Below are 25,262 nucleotides of genomic sequence, written 5' to 3'. Positions count from 1 at the left end.
ATAGGAGAAGGGTTGGTAGGTAAGGATAGTGACATAGGAGAAGGTTTAGTAGGTAAGGATAGTGACATAGGAGAAGGTTTAGTAGGTAAGGATAGTGATATAGGAGAAGGTTTGGTAGGTAAGGATAGTGACATAGAAGAAGGTTTGGTAGGTAAGGATAGTGATATAGGAGAAGGGTTGGTAGGTAAGGATAGTGATATAGGAGAAGGGTTGGTAGGTAAGGATAGTGACATAGGAGAAGGTTTGGTAGGTAAGGATAGAGACATAGGAGAAGGTTTGGTAGGTAAGGATAGTGACATAGGAGAAGGGTTGGTAGGTAAGGATAGTGATATAGGAGAAGGTTTGGTAGGTAAGGATAGTGACATAGGAGAAGGTTTAGTAGGTAAGGATAGTGATATAGGAGAAGGTTTGGTAGGTAAGGATAGTGACATAGGAGAAGGTTTAGTAGGTAAGGATAGTGACATAGGAGAAGGTTTAGTAGGTAAGGATAGTGATATAGGAGAAGGTTTGGTAGGTAAGGATAGTGACATAGAAGAAGGTTTGGTAGGTAAGGATAGTGATATAGGAGAAGGGTTGGTAGGTAAGGATAGTGATATAGGAGAAGGGTTGGTAGGTAAGGATAGTGACATAGGAGAAGGTTTGGTAGGTAAGGATAGAGACATAGGAGAAGGTTTGGTAGGTAAGGATAGTGACATAGGAGAAGGGTTGGTAGGTAAGGATAGTGATATAGGAGAAGGTTTGGTAGGTAAGGATAGTGACATAGGAGAAGGTTTAGTAGGTAAGGATAGTGATATAGGAGAAGGTTTGGTAGGTAAGGATAGTGACATAGGAGAAGGTTTAGTAGGTAAGGATAGTGACATAGGAGAAGGTTTAGTAGGTAAGGATAGTGATATAGGAGAAGGTTTGGTAGGTAAGGATAGTGACATAGAAGAAGGTTTGGTAGGTAAGGATAGTGACATAGAAGAAGGTTTGGTAGGTAAAACATATCAGAAATCTGGTAAATCTACAATAACAGAATGTAACCCTGCCCGGTATATACATATAGCTATCCTAAGATAATAAGAAGGAAATACTAAAAGGGCAGCCAGAATATAATAGTGTCACTAACTGCATCACCAGGACATAATAGTGTCACACACTGCATCACCAGGACATAATAGTGTCACACACTGCATCACCAGGACATAATAGTGTCACACACTGCATCACCACAACATAATAGTGTCACACACTGCATCACCAGGACATAATAGTGTCACACACTGCATCACCAGGACATAATAGTGTCACACACTGCATCACCACAACATAATAGTGTCACACACTGCATCACCAGGACATAATAGTGTCACACACTGCATCACCAGGACATAATAGTGTCACACACTGCATCACCAGGACATAATAGTGTCACACACTGCATCACCAGGACATAATAGTGTCACACACTGCATCACCAGGACATAATAGTGCCAGTAACTGCATCACCACAACATAATAGTGTCACACACTGCATCACCAGAATATAATAGTGTCACTAACTGCATCACCAGGACATAATAGTGTCACACACTGCATCACCACAACAGAATAGTGTCACACACTGCATCACCACAACAGAATAGTGCCAGTAACTGCATCACCACAACATAATAGTGTCACACACTGCATCACCAGAATATAATAGTGTCACACACTGCATCACCAGGACATAATAGTGTCACACTGCATCACCAGAACATAATAGTGTCACTAACTGCATCACCACAACAGAATAGTGTCACACACTGCATCACCAGAACATAATAGTGTCACACACTGCATCACCAGGACATAATAGTGCCAGTAACTGCATCACCAGAACATAATAGTGTCACACTGCATCACCAGGACATAATAGTGTCACACACTGCATCACCAGGACATAATAGTGTCACACTGCATCACCAGAACATAATAGTGTCACTAACTGCATCACCAGGACATAATAGTGTCACACACTGCATCACCAGAACATAATAGTGTCACGCACTGCATCACCAGAATATAATAGTGTCACACACAGTTTCCCAAGGAAGGCAGAGTTTGCCACTAAAGTGTTTGGTTCCTTAGTTTTGCAGCACATCCCTTTCTCTCTGTATAATAGTAGCACACACAGTGTCACTATGCCACATACTGTACCCCATACATATAATACTACCACACACCAAGGTGTCAGGTGTCACCCCAAGGGATTTCAGCTGCAGTTCCCATTGCAGCCACTATGTGTCTCACTCCCCCTGTGCACAGCTGCAGTCTATGTGTAAAGGTTTAGCCATGCTCAGACACTCTGTACACCTCCTCTTCTCTCTCACTTCCTGTCACACTGTCCTGTGGTTTCCGGTGAGGAGTGAGTACTCGACTTCTTCTAGTTAGTGTGTATGGGAGACAGAGCACAGAGTTCCTGCTGTGGTAAGTAACCTGGCTTAGGCCAGAGCCCAGGACAGGGACTACACCTCTGTCTGTATGCTGAGATAGCCAGGATGCAGTGCTGAACATGAGAGGTGAGGTAACCAGACACTAGAGGTGAGGTAACCGGACACTAGAGGTGAGGTAACCGGACACTAGAGGTGCGGTAACCGGACACTGGAGGTGAGGTAACCGGACACTAGAGGTGAGGTAACCGGACACTAGAGGTGCGGTAACCGGACACTGGAGGTGAGGTAACCAGACACCGGAGGTGAGGTAACCGGACACTAGAGGTGGGGTAACCGGACACCAGAGGTGAGGTAACCATACACCAGAGGTGAGGTAACCGGACACTAGAGGTGGGGTAACCGGACACGAGAGGTGGGGTAACCGGACAATAGAGGTGTGGTAACCGGACACTAGAGGTGGGGTAACCGGACAATAGAGGTGTGGTAACCGGACAATAGAGGTGTGGTAACCGGACACCAGAGGTGGGGTAACCGGACACCAGAGGTGAGGTAACCGGACACCAGAGGTGAGGTAACCGGACACTAGAGGTGGGGTAACCGGACACTAGAGGTGGGGTAACCGGACACTAGAGGTGGGGTAACCGGACACTAGAGGTGAGGTAACCGGACACTAGAGGTGCGGTAACCGGACACTAGAGGTGGGGTAACCGGACAATAGAGGTGTGGTAACCGGACACTAGAGGGCTGGTAACCGGACACTAGAGGTGAGGTAACCGGACACTAGAGGTGGGGTAACCGGACACTAGAGGTGAGGTAACCGGACACTAGAGGTGGGGTAACCGGACACTAGAGGTGAGGTAACCTGACACTAGAGGTGAGGTAACCGGACACTAGAGGTGAGGTAACCGGACACTAGAGGTGGGGTAACCGGACACTAGAGGTGGGGTAACCGGACACTAGAGGTGAGGTAACCGGACACTAGAGGTGGGGTAACCTGACACTAGAGGTGGGGTAACTGGACACTAGAGGTGGGGTAACCTGACACTAGAGGTGGGGTAACCGGACAATAGAGGTGGGGTAACCGGACAATAGAGGTGGGGTAACCGGACAATAGAGGTGTGGTAACCGGACAATAGAGGTGTGGTAACCGGACACCAGAGGTGGGGTAACCGGACACCAGAGGTGAGGTAACCGGACACCAGAGGTGAGGTAACCGGACACTAGAGGTGGGGTAACCGGACACTAGAGGTGGGGTAACCGGACACTAGAGGTGGGGTAACCGGACACTAGAGGTGTGGTAACCGGACACTAGAGGTGCGGTAACCGGACACTAGAGGTGGGGTAACCGGACAATAGAGGTGTGGTAACCGGACACTAGAGGGCTGGTAACCGGACACTAGAGGTGAGGTAACCGGACACTAGAGGTGGGGTAACCGGACACTAGAGGTGAGGTAACCGGACACTAGAGGTGGGGTAACCGGACACTAGAGGTGAGGTAACCTGACACTAGAGGTGAGGTAACCGGACACTAGAGGTGAGGTAACCGGACACTAGAGGTGGGGTAACCGGACACTAGAGGTGGGGTAACCGGACACTAGAGGTGAGGTAACCGGACACTAGAGGTGGGGTAACCTGACACTAGAGGTGGGGTAACTGGACACTAGAGGTGGGGTAACCTGACACTAGAGGTGGGGTAACTGGACAATAGAGGTGGGGTAACCGGACAATAGAGGTGGGGTAACCGGACAATAGAGGTGTGGTAACCGGACAATAGAGGTGTGGTAACCGGACACTAGAGGTGGGGTAACCGGACACCAGAGGTGAGGTAACCGGACACCAGAGGTGAGGTAACCGGACACTAGAGGTGGGGTAACCGGACACTAGAGGTGGGGTAACCGGACACTAGAGGTGGGGTAACCGGACACTAGAGGTGAGGTAACCGGACACTAGAGGTGCGGTAACCGGACACTAGAGGTGGGGTAACCGGACAATAGAGGTGTGGTAACCGGACACTAGAGGGCTGGTAACCGGACACTAGAAGTGAGGTAACCGGACACTAGAGGTGGGGTAACCGGACACTAGAGGTGAGGTAACCGGACACTAGAGGTGCGGTAACCAGACACCGGAGGTGAGGTAACCAGACACCAGAGGTGAGGTAACCGGACACTAGAGGTGAGGTAACCGGACACTAGAGGTGAGGTAACCGGACACTAGAGGTGCGGTAACCGGACACTGGAGGTGAGGTAACCAGACACCAGAGGTGAGGTAACCGGACACTAGAGGTGGGGTAACCGGACACCAGAGGTGAGGTAACCATACACCAGAGGTGAGGTAACCGGACACTAGAGGTGGGGTAACCGGACACCAGAGGTGAGGTAACCGGACACTAGAGGTGAGGTAACCGGACACTAGAGGTGCGGTAACCGGACACCGGAGGTGAGGTAACCAGACACCAGAGGTGAGGTAACCGGACACTAGAGGTGGGGTAACCGGACACCAGAGGTGAGGTAACCGGACACCAGAGGTAAGGTAACCATACACCAGAGGTGAGGTAACCGGACACTAGAGGTGGGGTAACCGGACAATAGAGGTGTGGTAACCGGACACTAGAGGTGGGGTAACCGGACAATAGAGGTGTGGTAACCGGACAATAGAGGTGTGGTAACCGGACAATAGAGGTGTGGTAACCGGACACTAGAGGTGGGGTAACCGGACACTAGAGGTGAGGTAACCGGACACTAGAGGTGAGGTAACCGGACACCAGAGGTGTGGTAACCGGACACTAGAGGTGGGGTAACCTGACACTAGAGGTGAGGTAACCGGACAATAGAGGTGTGGTAACCGGACAGTAGAGGTGAGGTAACCAGACACTAGAGGTGCGGTAACCGGACACTAGAGGTGCGGTAACCGGACACTAGAGGTGAGGTAACCGGACACTAGAGGTGGGGTAACCGGACACTAGAGGGGTGGTAACCGGACAGTAGAGGTGTGGTAACCGGACACTAGAGGTGTGGTAACCGGACACTAGAGGTGAGGTAACCGGACACTAGAGGTGCGGTAACCGGACACTAGAGGTGCGGTAACCGGACACTAGAGGGGTGGTAACCGGACACTAGAGGGGTGGTAACCGGACACTAGAGTTGTGGTAACCGGACACTAGAGGGGTGGTAACCGGACACTAGAGGTGGGGTAACCGGACACTAGAGGTGGGGTAACCGGACACTAGAGGTGGGGTAACCTGACACTAGAGGTGAGGTAACCCGACACTAGAGGTGAGGTAACCGGACACTAGAGGGGTGGTAACCGGACACTAGAGGGGTGGTAACCGGACACTAGAGGGGTGGTAACCGGACAGTAGAGGTGAGGTAACCAGACACTAGAGGTGCGGTAACCGGACACTAGAGGTGAGGTAACCGGACACTAGGACAGCTCTTGTCTACACTGCGGATTTCTACAGTCAGGACAGTCACCCCCCAAAGCCACACGCTGCATCACCAGGACATAATAGTGCCGCATGCTGTGTCACCAGGACATAATAGTGCTGCATGCTGTGTCACCATTTACCAGGAGATAATAGAGCCGCATGCTGTGTCACCAGGACATAATAGTGCTGCATGCTGTGTCACCAGGACATAATAGTGCCATATGGTGCATCACCAGAACATAATAGTGCCATATGCTGTGTCACCAGGACATAATAGTGCCATATGGTGCATCACCAGAACATAATAGTGCCACATGCTGCATTACCAGAACATAATAGTGTCACACACTGCATCACCAGAACATACAAGTGCCACACACTGCATCACCAGAACATAATAGTGCTACATTGTGGATCACAGGGACATAATAGTGCCATATGCTGTGACCCCACTACTTAATAGTGCCACATGCTGCATTACCAGAACATAATAGTGCCACATGGTGCATCACCAGGACATAATAGTGCCACATGGTGCATCACCAGGACATAATAGTGCCACATGGTGCGTCACCAGAACATAATAGTGCTACACGCTGTGCCACCAGGACATAATAGTGCCGCACGCTGTGTCACCAGGACATAATAGTGCCACATGGTGCGTCACCAGAACATAATAGTGCTACACGCTGTGCCACCAGGACATAATAGTGCTACACGCTGTGCCACCAGGACATAATAGTGCCACATGGTGCATCACCGGGGCATAATAGTGCTGCACGCTGTGCCACCAGGACATAATAGTGGTGCACGCTGTGCCACCAGGACATAATAGTGCTGCACGCTGTGCCACCAGGACATAATAGTGCCGCATGCTGTGTCACCAGGACATAATAGTGCCGCACGCTGTGTCACCAGGACATAATAGTACCGCAGGTATTCTAACCCGTCCCTGTGTGCTGTGCCTTGCACTTGTTCTCTCTCCCTGCTGATCCAGGAGCACATGGCTCCAGTGAGGACAGTCGCCTAGTGTGTGAATGAGGGCGCTCAGCATCACAACAACCCTTAAAGGGGGAGGCCATATAGACTGCACACTCCCCTCACTGCACCTCCTCCAAAGTGATAGCCCCATGTAAATAACATCCCTCTCCTTACCATACAGTCCCATGTAAATAATATCCCTCTCCTTACCATACAGTCCCATGTAAATAACATCCCTCTCCTTACCATACATTCCTATGTAAATAACATCCCTCTCCTTACCATACAGTCCCATGTAAATAACATCACTCTCCTTACCATACAGTCCCATGTAAATAACATCCCTCTCCTTACCATATAGTCCCATGCCAATAACATCCCTCCATTTACCCTACAGTCCCATGTAAATAACATCCCTCTCCTTACCATACAGTCCCATGTAAATAACATCCCTCTCCTTACCATACAGTCCCATGTAAATAACATCCCTCTCCTTACCATACAGTCCCATGTAAATAACATCCCTCTCCTTACCATACAGTCCCATGTAAATAACATCCCTCCATTTACCCTACAGTCCCATGTAAATAACATCCCTCTCCTTACCATACAGTCCCATGTAAATAACATCCCTCTCCTTACCATACAGTCCCATGTAAATAACATCCCTCTCCTTACCATACAGTCCCATGTAAATAACATCCCTCTCCTTACCATACAGTCCCATGTAAATAACATCCCTCTCCTTACCATACAGTCCCATGCCAATAACATCCCTCTCCTTATACAGTCCCATGTAAATAACATCCCTCTCCTTACCATACAGTCCCATGTAAATAACATCCCTCTCCTTACCATACAGTCCCATGTAAATAACATCCCTCTCCTTACCATACAGTCCCATGTAAATAACATCCCTCTCCTTACCATACAGTCCCATGTAAATAACATCCCTCTTCTTACCATACAGTCCCATGCCAATAACATCCCTCTCCTTACCATACAGTCCCATGTAAATAACATCCCTCTCCTTACCATACAGTCCCATGTAAATAACATCCCTCTCCTTACCATACAGTCCCATGTAAATAACATCCCTCTCCTTACCATACAGTCCCATGTAAATAACATCCCTCTCCTTACCATACAGTCCCATGTAAATAACATCCCTCTCCTTACCATACAGTCCCATGTAAATAACATCCCTCTCCTTACCATACAGTCCCAGTGGTCTGACCATTTATCAGATAGCCCCCTTCCTGTGTAAAAGGGAACTGCTATTTAAAAATCTTCAGTATTCCAGTACTTATCAGCTGCTGAATGTCCTGCAGGTGGTGGTGTACTCTCTCCAGTCTGGAGAGCAGGAGATGTTGTCTATGAGGATTTGTTACTGCTCTGGATAGTTCCTGACATGGACAGAGGTGGCAGCAGTGAGCACTGTGTCACACTGGAAAGAATACACCACTTCCTGCAGGACATACAGCAGCTGTTGGAAGAATGGAGATTTTTTTATAGAAGTAAATTACACATCTCTGGCACTTGCTGGGACCAGTTGATTTGAAAGAAAAACATTTTTGTTAATCAATCCCTTTAAGAGTTTGTAAATAGGCCTATGGTGCGTTTACACAGAGAGATTTATCAGACAGGTTTTTGCAGCCAAAGCCAGGAACAGACTATAAACAGAGATCAGGTCATACAGGAAAGACTGAGATTTCTCCTCTTTTTAAATCCATTCCTGGCTTTGGCATCAGAGATCTGCCAGATATCTGTCTTTGTAAATGCACCATTAGGGGATATACAGGTGTGATACGCGAGCTCCTAATCCCCCCCCCCCCCCCGGTTTACCATTCACAACTAAATTTGTAATAAAGTTTCAGCCTATCTGACTATTCTATTAAAAGTGCAGATAGTCTACAAAATAGTAACAAACCCCCCATATCTAGGGGAAGTAACAAGAAAGTAAAAACACTATTAAAATTATGGACCCGCGGCTACAAAATTATCTACATTTTTTTTAAAATGATAACTGGTCCTTTTAAAGAAGAAGGGTGGCGAACAATTTTATTCAAGTATTGTATTGTCCCCCAAAAGTTATACAAATCACAAATATTATGGGAAATGCTCATAAAGAGCTTTTTTCCCTGCACTTACTACTGCATCAAGACTTCCCTTCCTGGATAACATGGTGATGTCACTTCCTGGATAACATGGTGATGTCCCTTCCTGGATAACATGGTGATGTCACTTCCTGGATAACATGGTGATGTCACTTCCTGGATAACATGGTGATGTCACTTCCTGGATAACATGGTGATGTCACTTCCTGGATAACATGGTGATGTCACTTCCTGGATAAAATGGTGATTTCCCTTCCTGGATAACATGGTGATGTCACTTCCTGGATAACATGGTGATTTCCCTTCCTGGATAACATGGTGATGTCACGACCTGACTCCCAGAGCTGTGCGGGCTGTGGCTGCTGGAGAGGATGGCAGAGGGATGCTCAGTGTCCCTCCAGTGCCCTGTGTCCCTCTGCCATCATCTTCTCCAGCCACAGCCCGCACAGCTCTCGGAGTCGGGTCGTGACATCCCCATGTTATCCAGGAAGTGACATCCCCATGTTATCCAGGAAGTGACATCACCATGTTATCCAGGAAGTAACATCATCATGTTATCCAGGAAGTGACATCATCATGTTATCCAGGAAGTGACATCACCATGTTATCCAGGAAGTGACATCATCATGTTATCCAGGAAGTGACATCACTATGTTATCCAGGAAGTGACATCACTATGTTATCCAGGAAGTGACATCACTATGTTATCCAGGAAGTGACATCACCATGTTATCCAGGAAGTGACATCACCATGTTATCCAGGAAGTGACATCATCATGTTATCCAGGAAGTGACATCACTATGTTATCCAGGAAGTGACATCACTATGTTATCCAGGAAGTGACATCACTATGTTATCCAGGAAGTGACATCACCATGTTATCCAGGAAGTGACATCAGTGAAGCCTTGATGCAGTAGTAAGTGCAGGGAAAAAAGCTCTTTGCATTTCCCATAATAAGTGTATATTGGGGATTTGTATAACTTTTGGGGGGCCATACAATACTTTAATAATAATTTTTGCCGGACTTCTCCTTTAAGGGGTTGTCTCATGATGAGAATACCTGACCACGTGTCCTATTACATGGGTGGCATATAGAGTGGTTCCCCACCAAGGACCCCATACAACGTCTGGATGGACACCTCTTCATCTCTCTGTATGCCAGGCATGCTATAAGCCAGTAAACACCACTGGGATGACTTACCTCCAATGCACAATGTGTCCGGGTCAAACCAACAGCTGGAGTCTGCAGGAGGAGGCGTCCCGCCTGGAAAGCGGATGGTTTTTCCTAAAAAACGTACTAAATTCGAGGACATCTCCACCGAGTAGGTCGGGAAGAGCTGATTCATTTTACCGTCAGTGTCCAAGACCACAAAGCTGCCGAGTCCATTCCCCTTCCCGTCTGTGTAAAGCATGTGGGTAAATCCAGGATAATCCAGGTTTTTGGTATAGGCCACAAGGTTGGCTCCCGAGATCCAGGCCCCTTGTTTCCAGGCGCTGCTCATTGCTTTGGCCAGTAAGTAGATGGAATTATAGATGGTTCCAAAGAGAGGAGACACCTGTGAAAACGCCAAAATGTATCAGTATTGGCCAGAAATTGTCAGAATTAGGGAATCATGGCTGCTTTCCTCCAGATACAGCACCATTGTAGTAGCTATAGGCTGTGTGCAGTGGCGTAGCTATCATCATGGAGGCAGACCATGCAGCTGCTATGGGACCTGTGCGGCAGGGGGACATGGGCTTTCCCTGGCAGAGTGTGGCCTCCCTCCATGGTACTAGCAGCAAGCTGACAATTCACTCCCCAGCAGCATCTCAGAGCAGCTTGCACATACGGCCAACCCCCCTCCCCCCTGGGACTTTCTGGGACTACCCCTCCCCCCCAGGATGATGCTCAGAGCCGCTCTCACAGTGCAGCAGCACCATCCCGGGGCAGAGGGGTGGTCCATGAACGTTGTCTAGGGGATGTGAATAGGTTGGTGTGAGAGCTGCTCTGAGTGCCGTCCGAGGGGGAGGCCTCTCACATACACTAGACATAGACACTAGGATTCATGGGGCCCAGACTGTTTCTTGCTATGGGGCCCCATGAATCCTAGTTACGCCCCTGGTTGTGTCCGGTATTACAGCCGTTGCGTTCCACACACGACCTATGACAGGAGCGGCACTAGAGATGGATACCGGGCCTGAGGAGGCTTGGTAACATTAAGAAATATCCCACTAATAGAGGCTGCTGAGAAGTAAGGAAGACTGGACCTGCTCCCTCCTCCTTCCATCTTCTACCTTTCTTATATACTGTTTTACACTACATGGGAATAAGGAGTTGGGAGAGTATTTGCATAGTTCACGCTAAAATGGAAAAAAGAACTAACTACAGGTTGCGGTGCGCTCAGGAAGCATGTCCCTCCTCTCTTCCACTCCTTGTCTTCTATTTACAGTTTTACACTAGATGGATTTTTGGAGGACTGAGGAGGCTTGTTAGTATATGGAGATATCCCACTAATAAGGGTGCGTTCACACTGAGGTAAAGAGGCGGAAATTCCAAGCAGAATCCCCGCCGCAGACTCCGATCGGAATTCCACTTGCCTCAGTGTCTCAATGTGAAGTATAGGACGTCTCTACTCTCCGCTAAGGAGAGTCACTGAGAGCGGAGGTGCCGTATACTTAAAGTGTCACTGTTGTTTCGTGTTTTTTGGCAGAAATCAATAGTCCCGGCGATTTTAACAAATCTTTGTAATTGGGTTTATTAGGCAAATCTGACATTCACTGCTCATTATCAGGAAATCTCGACTGTTTTACATCAGTCGGGCACTGTCTGTTCTATGGAGAGGGGAGGGGGGAGGAGGAAGATTAGTAGCCAGCAGAGAGCAGAGCAGGGACCTGTGTGAAAGCCATATTCAGAGGTCAGAGAGGTCAGTGCTGACTTCAGAGGAGATGTAGCTGTAAATTAACTCTTTGTTGTCCTGTTTTGGTGCCTCATCTCCCTCCACCCCTCCCCTCTCCATAGACAACCATGAAGACAGGGGTGAGAGCTTCAAACTGCTTTTTCATGATAAAAAAACATTTTTCAGCTAATAAACCCAATTACAAAGTTTCCTAACCCTTTCCTGCACGATGATGTAACTGTACGTCCTCGCGCGGGTGCGGGCGTTCAGAGCGGAGCCGCGCGTCGACCCTGCTTTGAACCGCGCGGTCCCGGGTGACGCTTGTAGCCCGGGACCGCAGGTATTAGCGGGCATGGTCCGATCGCCGTGCCCGCTAATACAGTAATCAGATGCAGCTGTCAAACATGACAGCTGCATGCGATTACCGGACGCAGCATTTCCCTGGTGTCTAGTGGGTGAAATCGCTCCTCCGTTACTGAAGCCGGCCGGGGACTGCTCCAAGATGGCGCTGTCCCCGGCTCGGCACTCGTTTGTTTTCGGCTGCCGAAATCAAATGAGTGCCGATCTCATTGATCTTTGCTGTATAACTATACAGCAAAGATCTCAATGAGAGATCAAAGTGTATATACTAGAAGTCCCCCAGGGGGAATAACCCTAACCCGGGGGGGGGGGAATAACCCTAACCCCAGGGGGGAATAACCCTAACCCCAGGGCGGAATAACCCTAACCCCAGGGTGGAATAACCCTTACCCCAGGGGGAATAACCCTAACCCCAGGGGGGGAATAACCCCAACCCCAGGGTGGAATAACCCTTACCCCAGGGGGAATAACCCTAACCCCAGGGGGGGAATAACCTTCACCCCAGGGGGAATAACCCTAACCCCAGGGGGAATAACCCTAACCCCAGGAGAACAACCCTAACCCCAGGGGGGAATAACCCTAACCCCAGGGGGGGAATAACCCTAACCCCAGGGGGAATAACCTTCACCCCAGGGGGAATAACCCTAACCCCAGGGGGGGAATAACCCTAACCCCAGGGGGAATAACCTTCACCCCAGGGGGGCTTCTAGTATATGTGTAAAAAAAAAAAAAAAGTGTTGTTATTAGTAAAAAGCCCCCTCCCCTAATAAAAGTCTGAATCACCCCCCTTTTCCCAGGTTTTAAATAAAAGAAAATAAATAAATAAACATGTTTGCTATCGCCGCGTGCGTAATCGCCCGAACTATTAATTAATCACATTCCTGATCTCACACGGTAAACGGCGTCAGCGCAAAAAAGTCCCAAAGTGCAAAATTGCACAATTTTGCTCGCATCAAATCCAGAAAAAATTTAATAAAAAGCGATCAAAAAGTCGCATATGCGCAATCAAGGTACCGATAGAAAGAACACATCATGGCGCAAAAAATGACACCTCACACAGCCGCATAGACCACGGATAAAAGCGTTATAAGCCTGGGAATGGAGCGATTTTAAGGAACATATATTTGTTAACAATGGTTTGAATTTTTTACAGGCCATCAGATACAATAAAAGTTATACATGTTATATATCGTTTTAATCGTAACGACTTGAGGAACATAAATAACATGTCAGTTTTACCCCAGGGTGAATGGCGTAAAAACACATTCCCCCTTAAATAAAAGAAATGTGTTTTTTTTTTTTTCAATTTCACCACACTTTGATTTTTTTGCTGGTTTCGCCGTATACTTTATGCAAAAATTCAGCCTGTCATTGCAAAGTACAATTAGTGGCGCAAAAAATAAGGGCTCATGTGGGTCTGTAGGTGTAAAAATGCAAGTGCTATGGCCTTTTAAGCACAAGGAGGAAAAAATGAAAACGCAAAAAAATTAAACGACAGTGACACTTTAACATTAAGACACTGAGGCAGGCGGAATTCCGAGCGGAGTCCGCAGCCGGGATTCCGCTTGGAATTTCCGCCTCTTTTCCTCAGTGTGAATGCACCCTAAAGAAAGCTAAACTAGAGGCTGCTGAAAAATTAGGAAGACTCCACCTGCTGCCTCCTCCTTTTATCTTCTACCTCTCTCTTATTTGCTGTTTTACACTAGATGGGAATGAGGAGTTTTCAGAGTATAGATCATTCTGAAAGGCAAAGAAGAACTAACTATAGATTGCTGGAAGGTTAGAAAGACCCTGGCTGCTTTCTCCTCCTCTTGCCTCCTCCTTGTCTAGTAGTTACAGTTACACTAGATGGAATTTTGGGAGACTGAGGAGATTTGGCCACCAGATGGCAGTGCAGCGTTCTTGACACTTACTTGTTGTGGCTCCAGAGATGTGTTTATTTCTCCCTTCTCCTTGAATTCAGCGAATACATCATAAAATGACTTTTCCTCATAGTCCATAGTGATTGTTAGCACAGCGTCATAGGCTTCCTGCAGTTTACTGTTTTGATCGAAGATGGGGTAGGAGTTGTTTTTATAAGGAAGGCTGTACAGTAAAGTGTCATAGGGTACAAAGACGTATCTTCCATCCGTAAGTCCCATCTGATGAGCTTTTATTAGAAAGGTGGCTTGTTCTTCCCCTCCGACCAGCACTGAATGCATGCACATGATGATTACTACAACAAAAAGAACAAAAAAGTGACTCCCACCATGCAGTGATGACATTTACAATGAGCCAAAATCTATACAAAGTCACCAACATAGTGATGTAGCATGCACCATGGAAATTTACTGCATTGTACATTTATTGCACTAGGTGGAGCTGTAGAGTATTGTATTACACATGCCAGAAAGACAGGCTTCTTTTTAACAGCACACCGTGAGGTGAGGTTTGGTATTACAAGTTCAATTTATCAAATCAGGGTATGGGTCTTCTTGGTATAGTAACCATATAGGAAATTCAATTCATAATCACTTCTACTTTAAGGCTATGTTCACACTACGTAAAACTACGGCCGTAGTTCTCGCTGCAGAACTACGACCGTAGTTTTCAGGGGTGGAACATAGCCTTATTTTCAATGGGATCCCGGCCGGAGCGTACACACATCGTATACGCTTCGGCCGGGATCTCATGCGGCACCGGAAAAAACTGACAGGTCAGTTTTCTGCGGCCGCAATTCAGTGAATTCCCCCCGCAAAAGTACCTGTCAGTTCACACAAAGAAGCAAGCGGCTCCGGCCGCTTGCTTCACTGCAGGCTATGGGAAGCTCTGATGCGGGCGCGCTGATGCGCCCGCATTAGAGCTCTGCGGCCGGAAAGATCATCCGGACGGTACTTAAGTACCGGCCGGGATGATCCGGGCTGAGACCGGCCGTTCCGTGACGGTCACGGAACGGCCGGATGTTCACGTAATGTGAATATAGCCCAAAGGAGTATTCTATTCAAACTTTTGAAATGTTGTTGCCCATGGTGAGACCAACAATTCCTTCCACACTTGTTTTTGTCTATTCAGTCTCCTTCCCCTTGTTCTCAGCTGCTGCTTTCTGCTGAAGACACAAAAATCTGGGTGTGAGCTTTTATCTCTATCTCCCCCCTCCCTTCTGAGACGGCTAATGCAAACAAGTCCCTGGCTGGCTGTATCTGCAACATTATAGCTTCTTTGTAATGCTGGGAGGGTTATTCTGAAGTCAAGTTGCTAATTAAGTCAATGTGATAATCCCTCCCAGCATTATGAAAAAGCTACAATGTTGCATATAAAGCCTGCCAGGGGTGCATAGGCAGCACCTAAATATATATGAGTTGAGATGAGCAAACCGAACTTCCTGAATTGAGATTCGTTACAAAAAGTTTGGTTGGCTACCAGACCGAACCTTCTGCAAAGTGCATACAAACACAGTCAAGGATAGCGACTGCACATTGTACATTACATTACATCCAAAACCCGGGTGCAAGGGGATATCCATAATCATCCCTGCGCCGTCACACTTTCTCCTTCACCATATATATATTGGAGCACACCAGATCCTGTACAGTGAACTTAACATATGTATTTATAGGTAGAGGCAGGGTTAAAGAAGGCTGTAGGTATCAGGGATAGATAGAAGTTAGTGTGAGGGTAGTAGTACAATGGGCCACTTCTGCCAGGCAGCAGCTTTGTAGGAGCGGCAGATTTTATAGAATGGCCATAAATGATCCAGTCTGCTACACAGCACTGACTTTATTGACCCCATGACCTGCAGATGATAGCTGGACAGAGGCATAGAATGCAAGGAAGTCAGGACTGCAAGCACTTTGCAGGTATTATTATATGCTTCAGATATCACTAGCGGTGTAGGCACTGGGGAGGGGGGTGCCATTATAGGCTTCGCATCAGGCAGCAGAAAGCCTAGAATCAGCCCTGATTGTATAAGCTGTGTATCCGTAAAATTGCTCCTATATGTCACGTTATGTGTCAGTACATGCTGTCCACAGAAAAAAGTGTCAAGTGTCAATATATGCCAGTGATCCACTGTTGTCCACAGCTCTTCTAGGTGAAGTTAATTCTGTGAAGCACCTGTCAGGCGGATTTTTCTAAAATCGTGCCTGTCAGCAGAATAAGAGTCCTTGACAATGACTTCACCCAGAAGAGCTGTGGACAGCGGCGGCATTGTACAGAGGTACAATGAGTCATTGTGTGTCAGTGATCCACAGCTGTCCACAGCTCTCTTGGGTGAAGTTAAATCACCTGTCCAGATATGTCTATAAGGGTAACTTTGATTTTCCTTTCTCTTACTCAAAAACTTCTCAACCTTCTCTTGCAGATTTCTGGGCAAACTAAAAACACATCCCAATTAGCATTAATAGGGAAGTGTTCCAAAAAGTTCCACATATGTGGATAGATCATAGAAATGTGAACCTGAAATGCTGCACAATCTCCATTCCCCCAAAAATCTAGCCTCAAAACATTTAGATTTTTTTTAAAAATAAAGTAATAAAGTTAAAGTACTGCCTGTAGCATGCCCACTACTCTCCTATAAAACCATGTGATGTCATCACATGGTATCCTGTCCTACAGTTCATCTGCAGCAAGATCATATATGGCACACATTTAACCCCTTATGGACACAGTGGATTTTGGACTTAAGGACCAAGCCAATTTAAATTTTTTCTTCCCCGCCTTCTAACAGCTATAGCGCTTTTATTTTTCCATCTTTGAGGACATGTTTTTTCAAAACTTTGCAATGGCGCTTTTCAATCCACCATAAAATGTATGAAGGAAGCCCAGAAATATTATTTGAATGAGTATGAAATTGGGGCAAAAAAAAATGCAATTTCAGAGCTTTTGGGGGGTTCGCGTGTCTACATATTGCACTTTACAGTGAAACTGACATGATCTCTTTATTCTATAGGTCAGTCTCAATACAGCAATATGCAGGTTTTGGTAACTTTTTTACATTTTACAATTTTTTTTAACAGTAAAACTTTTTTATACATAATTATGTTTAAAGTTGCCTAATTGTGGCTCTTAAAACTTTTTTATTTTTTTAATGTTGGAGCTGTATGGGGTATTATGTTTGCACCATGAGCAGGGCCGTATTACCAGCTGATGCTGCCCTGGGCACTACACCTGCAGACGTCCCATCTTCATTCACCAATTAGCATCAGGATTGGTAGGTAATAGCTCCAGGCATCACATTTAACACCAGACCCGAACAATACCGCGACTGGATAACACTGTCATACCAGACCTGACCAATACCACCAAACTGTGACTGGATAACACTGCCACACCAGACCTAACCAATACCGCCATACTGTGACTGGAAAACACCGCCATACCAGACCTGACCAATACCGCCATACTGTGACTGGATAACACCACCAGACCTAACCAATACCGCCATACTGTGACTGGATAACACCGCCATACCAGACCTGACCAATACCACCATACTGTGACTGGATAATACTGTCATACCAGACCTGACCAATACCACCATACTGTGACTGGATAACACTGCCACACCAGACCTAACCAATACCGCCATACTGTGACTGGAAAACACCGCCATACCAGACCTAACCAATACCGCCATACTGTGACTGAAAAACACCGCCATACCAGACCTAACCAATACCGCCATACTGTGACTGGAAAACACCGCCATACCAGACCTAACCAATACCGCCATACTGTGACTGGATAACACCACCACCACACCAGACCTGACCAATACCACCATACTGTGACTGGATAACACTGCCACACCGGACATCACCAAGGGACAGGACTGTGGAGGTAATCTCTCCATAGCTGTAACCCCTCTCTCCCCGGACAGAGAGTGCTGCTATACTGTGCCTACATCTGCCCTGCTCATTCCTTCATGCTCCCTGCAATCTCCTGCTATAATGTGCCTGCACTTACACTCAGCTATACACACTGCTGCTATAATGTGCCTGCACTTACACTCAGCTATACACACTGCTGCTATAATGTGCCAGCATTCACACTTAGCCATTGTTGTATATAGAAGTTTCTGTCACTGTCCTCCTGCACAGCTCTGTGATTCTCACTTCCTGATTGGTCCATGTTGAACACCCCTTTCCCCATTGCTGTCATGTGACCATACAGACCTCTGACAGCAGCCCTGCTTTTCTATTCTAGCCTGTTGTACTACGCTACTACATTATGGGGATCTGCAGCTCCATCCTGTATCTACAAACTGCTGCTGCGTTATCAGGTTTATGCCCTTACTATACATTATACACCACATGCTGATTGCTATACTGTACAGTAACTTATAATGTCACATATTCAGCTGCTTATAAATGTTTGTTTCATTTGTTTTACATGTTATTCAGAATAAAAAAAATCATTTCGGGGTGAGGAACCAATTTTCTGCATTTCACTAATTCCTAATGGGAAAATCTGCTTTGGTATAAGAGTGGATTTGGATTACAAGCACAGTCAACATCAGTGCATTTAAATATAAACAGTAAAATAAAATAAAAAATACAAAGTAATATAACTTTATTAAGGCAATGTATTAAACATAATTATTTTTAATCTCACTAATACTGGATGTATGTGGGATATTACTGTGACTTTCTGGCAGCCGCCTGACGTCTTTCTGACACCTGTCACTTCCTCCTGCTCTGCAGGACTTATAGGCATTTGCATATTTTTTTATCTATATCTGTATTTCTTATATTTATTTTCTTCTTCCCCTGGGAAACTCTTCTGTCATATGGAAAAGACGCGGCCTTTACCGTTTGATGGAAGAAAAACAGAATAATCTTCCTGCCAAAGGTTACGTTTCATCGCCTCCGTGTCTGAAGATTCCAGAAGTTCACTTATCAAAAGTTCACAGCGTCAATTTAACTCAAAAAGAATCAATTCCAAAAAGAAGAAGAAGACAAATCTATAAGGTCAGTTCCAGCCATTAGGACTATAGTCATAGGAGACTGATGTGACCCGACTATCACAGGGTGGCCCTAGTACTCGGCCTATTATAGCCCTCCCATTAGTGTTACTGACAATTTAAAGGAGCCTTTTCTCAGAAAAAGATCCCTTTAAACTGCAAAACCAGAAGTGGATTGAAACCACAGAAAGGCTATGCTCACACACTGCTGAAATTGAGTGGATGGCCGCAAATATTTACTGTTATTTTAAAACAACGGCCATTATTTGCCATTAAATGACGGCCATCCACTAAATTTTACAGTGTGGGAACATAGCCTGTGTTTGCAATCCACTCCTGGTTTTGGTTGCAAAATACTGTGTGGGAACATAGCCTGAAACTGCATAGAATTGAGCAATAGAACCCACTGAGCCAGAAGAAATGAACCCTTCCCCTTCTGTAGGAAGAAGAAGAGCCCTGCTTCAAAGGAGGAGGAGCTACAGTGCATCACGTGACTCCTCTCGGCTCTCCTGAGTGGCATAGAGAGTTGTCAAGGTGGTGAGGCATACATAATTAGTTACACTAATTATACTAATACTTAGAAATCCTAATTTATTTTTAGGGTTTCTGTAAGTACCGTATGTTCCGGCATATAAGGCGACTGCGCGTATAAGACGACCCCTGACTTTCAATCAGATTGTCAGGGATTCGCCTTATACGCCGGAAAATGTTAACCCCTGCCTGACCGCAGCGCTGCTACGATTAGGCAGGGGTTAACTGCAGCTAAATGAATAAAAAAACTAACAGTTAAGTCACCTGGGCCCGTTCCGGCCTCTGCCCGTCTTCTTCTCCGATCCTGTTCCCCGGCGCAGGCAGTGTGACGTACACTGGCTGCGCTGGGGATGCCCGAAGCTAATCGGAGACGCTCGGCTGCTCGGGAGAGCTTCGGAAGAATGACAGAGGCTTCGGGTACTTCCGGAGCCTGCAGAAGCCTCTGCCATTCTTCCGAAGCTCTCCCGAGCAGCCGAGCGTCTCCGATTAGACGCTTGGCTGCTCGGGAGAGCTTCGGGCATCCCCGACGCAGCCAGTGTACGTCACACTGCCTGCGCCGGGAAACGGGACCGGAGAAGAAGACGGGTGGAGGTCGGGAACGGGCCCAGGTGAGTTAACTGTTTGTTTTTTTCAAATGGTTGCCCCATACGGTGGGGATGCGGGCCATTTTTCAGCCCCCCCCCCACCGTATAGGGTGACCATACCCGGCGTATAAGACCACCCCCGAATTCTGACAAGATTTTTCGGGGTTAAAAAGTCGTCTTATAGGCCGGAAAATACGGTAATCTTTACTTAAAGGGACCTGTGGTGCCGACTGATTTTTTTTGACCTTTGAGGCCATGAAAAAGTTTTCTTTCTTTCTTTGGCTATGTTCACACAACGTCAAAAATGGAGAAAAAAACGTCCGATTTAGCTATTTAAAAAACGTCCGTTTTTGCAGCAGTTTAACTGACTTTAATGCAATTGCATTGAAGTCAATGGGAAGATGGACGTCCTATGCACACAATGCATTGAAAAACGGACGTTTTTGCCACGGACGTCAAAACAATGAACATGAACATTATTTCCAGACGTTTTGTGCAAATAGCAGACGTTTTTTTATTAGTTGTTCACACACAGTTCTTCTATTGTCACTGTTTTTTCTCCGTTTTTACTATTAAGTTCAATGGATTTTTCAATTAAGCCACAACCAAAGGCCAATTAGTAACTCCAAACTAAGATAATGTGCAAACACCCGTCATTGCACTAAGGGGATACCAGGCTTTGAAAAATGTCCGTTATTTTAGACTCAAAATAACGGCCGTCATTTTAAACGGAGCTGAAAAAAAGCACATATATTATAAAATATATACATATAGAACATATATACAAATTATAGAACATATATACATATAACATAAAATATATATATATATATATATATATATATATATAATAAAACATTTAACAAAAATAAATAAATAAATTGGGGGTGGGGTTGGAATCTACTATGTACTATAACTTGCAACCTTTTTTTTTTTTTTGCTTGTTTTAACATTCTAGCACACATGACGACGTGAAGACATTTTTGTAAATACAATCATTTAGCAAGCTTGTCTCCTTCACCTGATATGCTGCTCTTTACTTGTCTAGGTTACCAGCCACCGCTTTGTTCTAAAAGCAGTGGTCTGGCTGGAGTATATAGCTATAGTATACATATTCATATATATTATACAGTATATATACACTACATTGCTATCCATCTACACTATATTTATATATACACCAGGCAGACCACTGCTTTTAGAGCAGAGTGGTGGTCGGTAACCTAGACAATGAGCTGTCAACAATGGGAAAGAGAGCAGCCTATCAGGGGAATGAGATTGAATGTATTTGAAAAAAAAGATGTAACACGATGAGTCCTACAAGTATAACAATGTTTGGCTGGGCTCACACTGCATTTTTGCAATCCGATTTTTTTATCCGTATTTTGGAAAAAAACAGATGAAAAAACGGATGCATTTATGTGCGACTGTTTTAATCCGTTTTCCCATTGACTTCCATTATAAAAAAAAAAACGGATCAAAAATGCATCAGTTTTCTACCACATTCTTCTGTACATTAAGAATTAACGGATGCATTTTGATCACTCTTTTAATGTTTTTTTTTTATAATGGAGGTCAATGGAAAAACGGCTCAAAACGGAATAACGCAAATGCATCTGTTTTTGCATACGTTTTTTCATCCGTCTTTTACATAAAATGGATGGAAAAAAACCATATTGCAAAAAGGGGGTGTGAACCCAGATTTTCTCATTGCTGGTAATATAGGAGGTTTTTTTTAAGACAAAAAGACAATTCTATAAGAACAAATAATCAGAACAAATCTGGTTCATGCTGGCATCATTACTTCCAGCAATAAGGGAGTGATACCACCCACCCTAGATCCCCCTTCATCCCGAGTTACATTTATGGATGTGCTGCCATTACAATAGACTAATATATAGGCATGAGCCGGCTTTTCAAAAGTTTGGTTTGGCAGGTGGATGAACTTCGAAGAAAAGTTGGGGCTTGTCTGAAACAAAGCTTAAATGAAACTCACTAAAACAGTTATACAATTGCAGACGTTTAGCTATTTTTGTGCAGTTCAGCAAGTTCTCAAATTAATACTTACCTGTCCGTGCTCCCCAGATGTCCCCCGCTGATCACAGCTGCCTCCACTTCCTGACTGAGATAAGAGTGACAGCCCGCTGAGCCAATCAATGTCCTGTCTTAGTCAGTAATTGGCTGAACGGGCTGGAGCCAGCTGCGATCAGCGGAGGACACCAGAGACCCATAGGAGGACACTGGTGGAGCACAGACAGGTCAGTATACCTTTTTTTGTTTTCAATTTTCTATGTGTATAAAATTGGACCGGGTTCATTAAAAACCTTGCAAAAAGTTTTGTTTGGCAACAAAAGTTTGTAACAAATCTCAGTTCATGAAATTCAGTTCTCTCATCTCTACTAATAAACACCACACCACTATATACTATACATAGATTCATGTTCAACAGTGCAATACAATGCAGGGCAGTTGAGCATGTACGCGAGTTCAGTAATATGTGCATTGAAATGGGATCATATTAAAGGGGCTCTCTGCTGGACAACCCTACTAGCTGAAAGGATCGGGGAAACCTTAGCAATGAGCTGCAATCTGTGGGGCAAACTGGCTGCAGCACCCCCGCAGGGGAAATTAGGTATTACACCATATCTATAGACTGTCTATCTAATATAGGACAGGAGAGGTCCTCCAGAGATGGAGGCCCTCTTTGTAATGGAACTCTATTAACCTTTGTAAGTAGAAATCCACTAGCACTATCACCTCGGGAATATATGTAAGGGTTTAGGGTGAGTAAATTGAACTGCTGACCACTGGTTGGTGCTCACTTAGATACAGTATACAATCCAGATATGTAGAAAAGAGAAAGGCCACTCACCATTTCTACATATCTGGATTGAACTTTATTAACTCTTTATACTATCCTACTAGTTCCACTTACCTCGGAGATCATGGGTTTCCCTTACAGCTTGTAACGTAGCTTCGATTCCTTTATCTCCATTGCCCATATTAGTTACGATACCGATGGGAAGCCCCAGATTCCTCAGAGCGCTGGCGACCTTCCGCCCCGTATCCACCCAAATGTCTTCATTAGAAGTCACCACCCCTATGTGCGCCCATCTGAAATACTTCATAAAGTGAAACAAAACTTTGGTTGGCATCGGCATAGTTCTGGCAAAAGTCGGGAAGCTAATCTTATTATCCAGGTCATGGTTGATGCAAGCCCAAGAGAATATGGCCTTGTTCCAATTTTTACCTAACAGCGAGGCGGAATCACAGTACCCGGGGTTTAGTGGGCCGACAAATGCCGAAGAGACTTGATCAAAACCTGAAAAGTCTACTAAAGCTTTGGAGGTTTCACAACTTTCTTCCAAAATTTTGTAATCCAGTTTATGGGTCAATTGGAGCGAGGAGTCATTGTTGATCTTGATGACCGCCAAACGGGCGGCCAAGTCTGGCAAGGCCTTAGAGAAGAGCGGGTCGCATTTCCACGGACCCACCACCCCCACGGTAAAGTTCACACTCTCCACGCTCAAAGGCTTCATGAGTAATCCTAATAGAAAGCACCAAGGAACCACGTGAAACGGGAAGGTTCTGGAAGGTCTTTGTGTTCGGAGCTGCCTGGGACCTTGGAGCCTCGATCTATTCAACAAGAAGTCTCCAAGGCTTGAGAAAAGATCAAACATTGTCTTATACCTTGTTACCGTGAAGCTAAGGTCCTTCACTGGCCATGAATCTCCAACCGAGGAAGGTCCTGAAGAAGAAGTGAAAGGAAAAAGATTTACATTTCAAATTTAAAGTTTTCAGAAGACACCAAACCGAACCCGAGAAAAGCTTTAACCCATCTAAAGTTTATCCAAAGAGTCTACAGTTTCCCATTTGTTTGTGATTGGTGACACATAGATGTAGCAGAGCTGTCTGTGCGGTTTAAAGGCGTAGTTCACAAAAAAAAATAAAATAATAATAATAATCCGAATGAACTGGTGCCAGAAAGTGCCTGAGATTTGTAATTTACTTATACTGCCAAAAATTTTCAAGTCTTCCAGTACTTATCAGCTGCAGTATGTCCTGCAGGAAGTGGTTTTTTTTCCAGTCTGGAGAGCAGGATAAGTTTTCTATGCTCTGCTCTGCTCTAGACAGTTCCTGACATGGACAGAGCAAAGAGCACTGTGTCAGACTGGAGAGAATACGTCACTTCCTGCAGGACATACAGCAGCTGCTAAGTACTGGAAGACCACAAATTTCTGGCACCAGTTGATTTGAAAGAAAACTTTTTTTCTCCCCTTTAACTCATTTGTTTGTGATTGGTGAAGTAGATGTAGCAGAGCTGTCTGTGCAGTTTAATGCCTTCCTATGTAAACCCACAGTGGCATCGATAAACTTGGCTCTGCTACATCTCCATAAAGAGAGGAGAGAGTTAATTCCGGTGGTTTGGAAAACGTCCTATATAATTCATTCTGAACAGCCGCAAAGAATATCAGATGTCGAGATTGCAGATTCATTCACTTGGCGGACTCAGCGAGTTTAGATTAAAATATAATGAGGAGACAGGTAATTCGTCACAGGAATTAAGGCGATCGGTGTCAGACATGGCGATTACAGGGCTGATATCCTTCTATCAGTCATGGATGTATCACACAGTAATATCATCTAGATAACAGTGCTGGAGGCCAATTACTAGAGAGAGGAACCTGACGCCCTCCAGATGATGTCCGGGCATGATGGCAATTGTAGTTTTACAACAGCTGGAGGGCCGAAGGTTCCCCATCCCTACTATAGAGAGAAGATACCATACAGGTGTGGCCAAAAAGAGGGTAAAACTTCGTATATACTAGTCTTACCTTTCAATCCTCTCCTGGTTTTGGCTACATAGAAGCTTGCTTCATCTGACAATGTGATGGAGTGTGGTGGGGAAGTCGGGGGGCAAGTATGGGAGCCCTATGGGTAAGCTGGGAGTGAGGCACTGTATGGAGCTCAGTCTCTCCTATACTTAGTGATTTATGGGGTCTACAATCAGGTCCCAATGACATGCCAGA

At 45.6% G+C, this 25,262-nt stretch overlaps 1 protein-coding gene across 1 annotated transcript in view; it reads right to left on the bottom strand.

The window, feature by feature from the left end:
• Positions 1-24,817, bottom strand: part of LOC138794121 (retinal guanylyl cyclase 2-like) — a 62,744-nt gene extending 37,927 nt beyond the window's left edge. The window contains exons 1-4 of the mRNA XM_069972890.1: positions 24,733-24,817; positions 23,168-23,980; positions 14,091-14,392; positions 10,143-10,497 (exon numbers count right to left, since the gene is read on the bottom strand). Coding sequence (XP_069828991.1) covers positions 10,143-10,497; positions 14,091-14,392; positions 23,168-23,980; positions 24,733-24,817 — 1,555 coding nt within the window. The remainder of the gene's footprint in view (positions 1-10,142; positions 10,498-14,090; positions 14,393-23,167; positions 23,981-24,732) is intronic.
• Between the last annotated feature and the right edge of the window lie 445 nt (positions 24,818-25,262).

This window comes from Dendropsophus ebraccatus, chromosome 5 (assembly GCF_027789765.1).
Source record: "Dendropsophus ebraccatus isolate aDenEbr1 chromosome 5, aDenEbr1.pat, whole genome shotgun sequence".
NCBI classification, from domain to species: Eukaryota; Metazoa; Chordata; class Amphibia; order Anura; family Hylidae; genus Dendropsophus; species Dendropsophus ebraccatus.
Note: the sequence above shows the minus strand (reverse complement) of the source record. Positions and strands in the feature narration are given on the sequence as shown.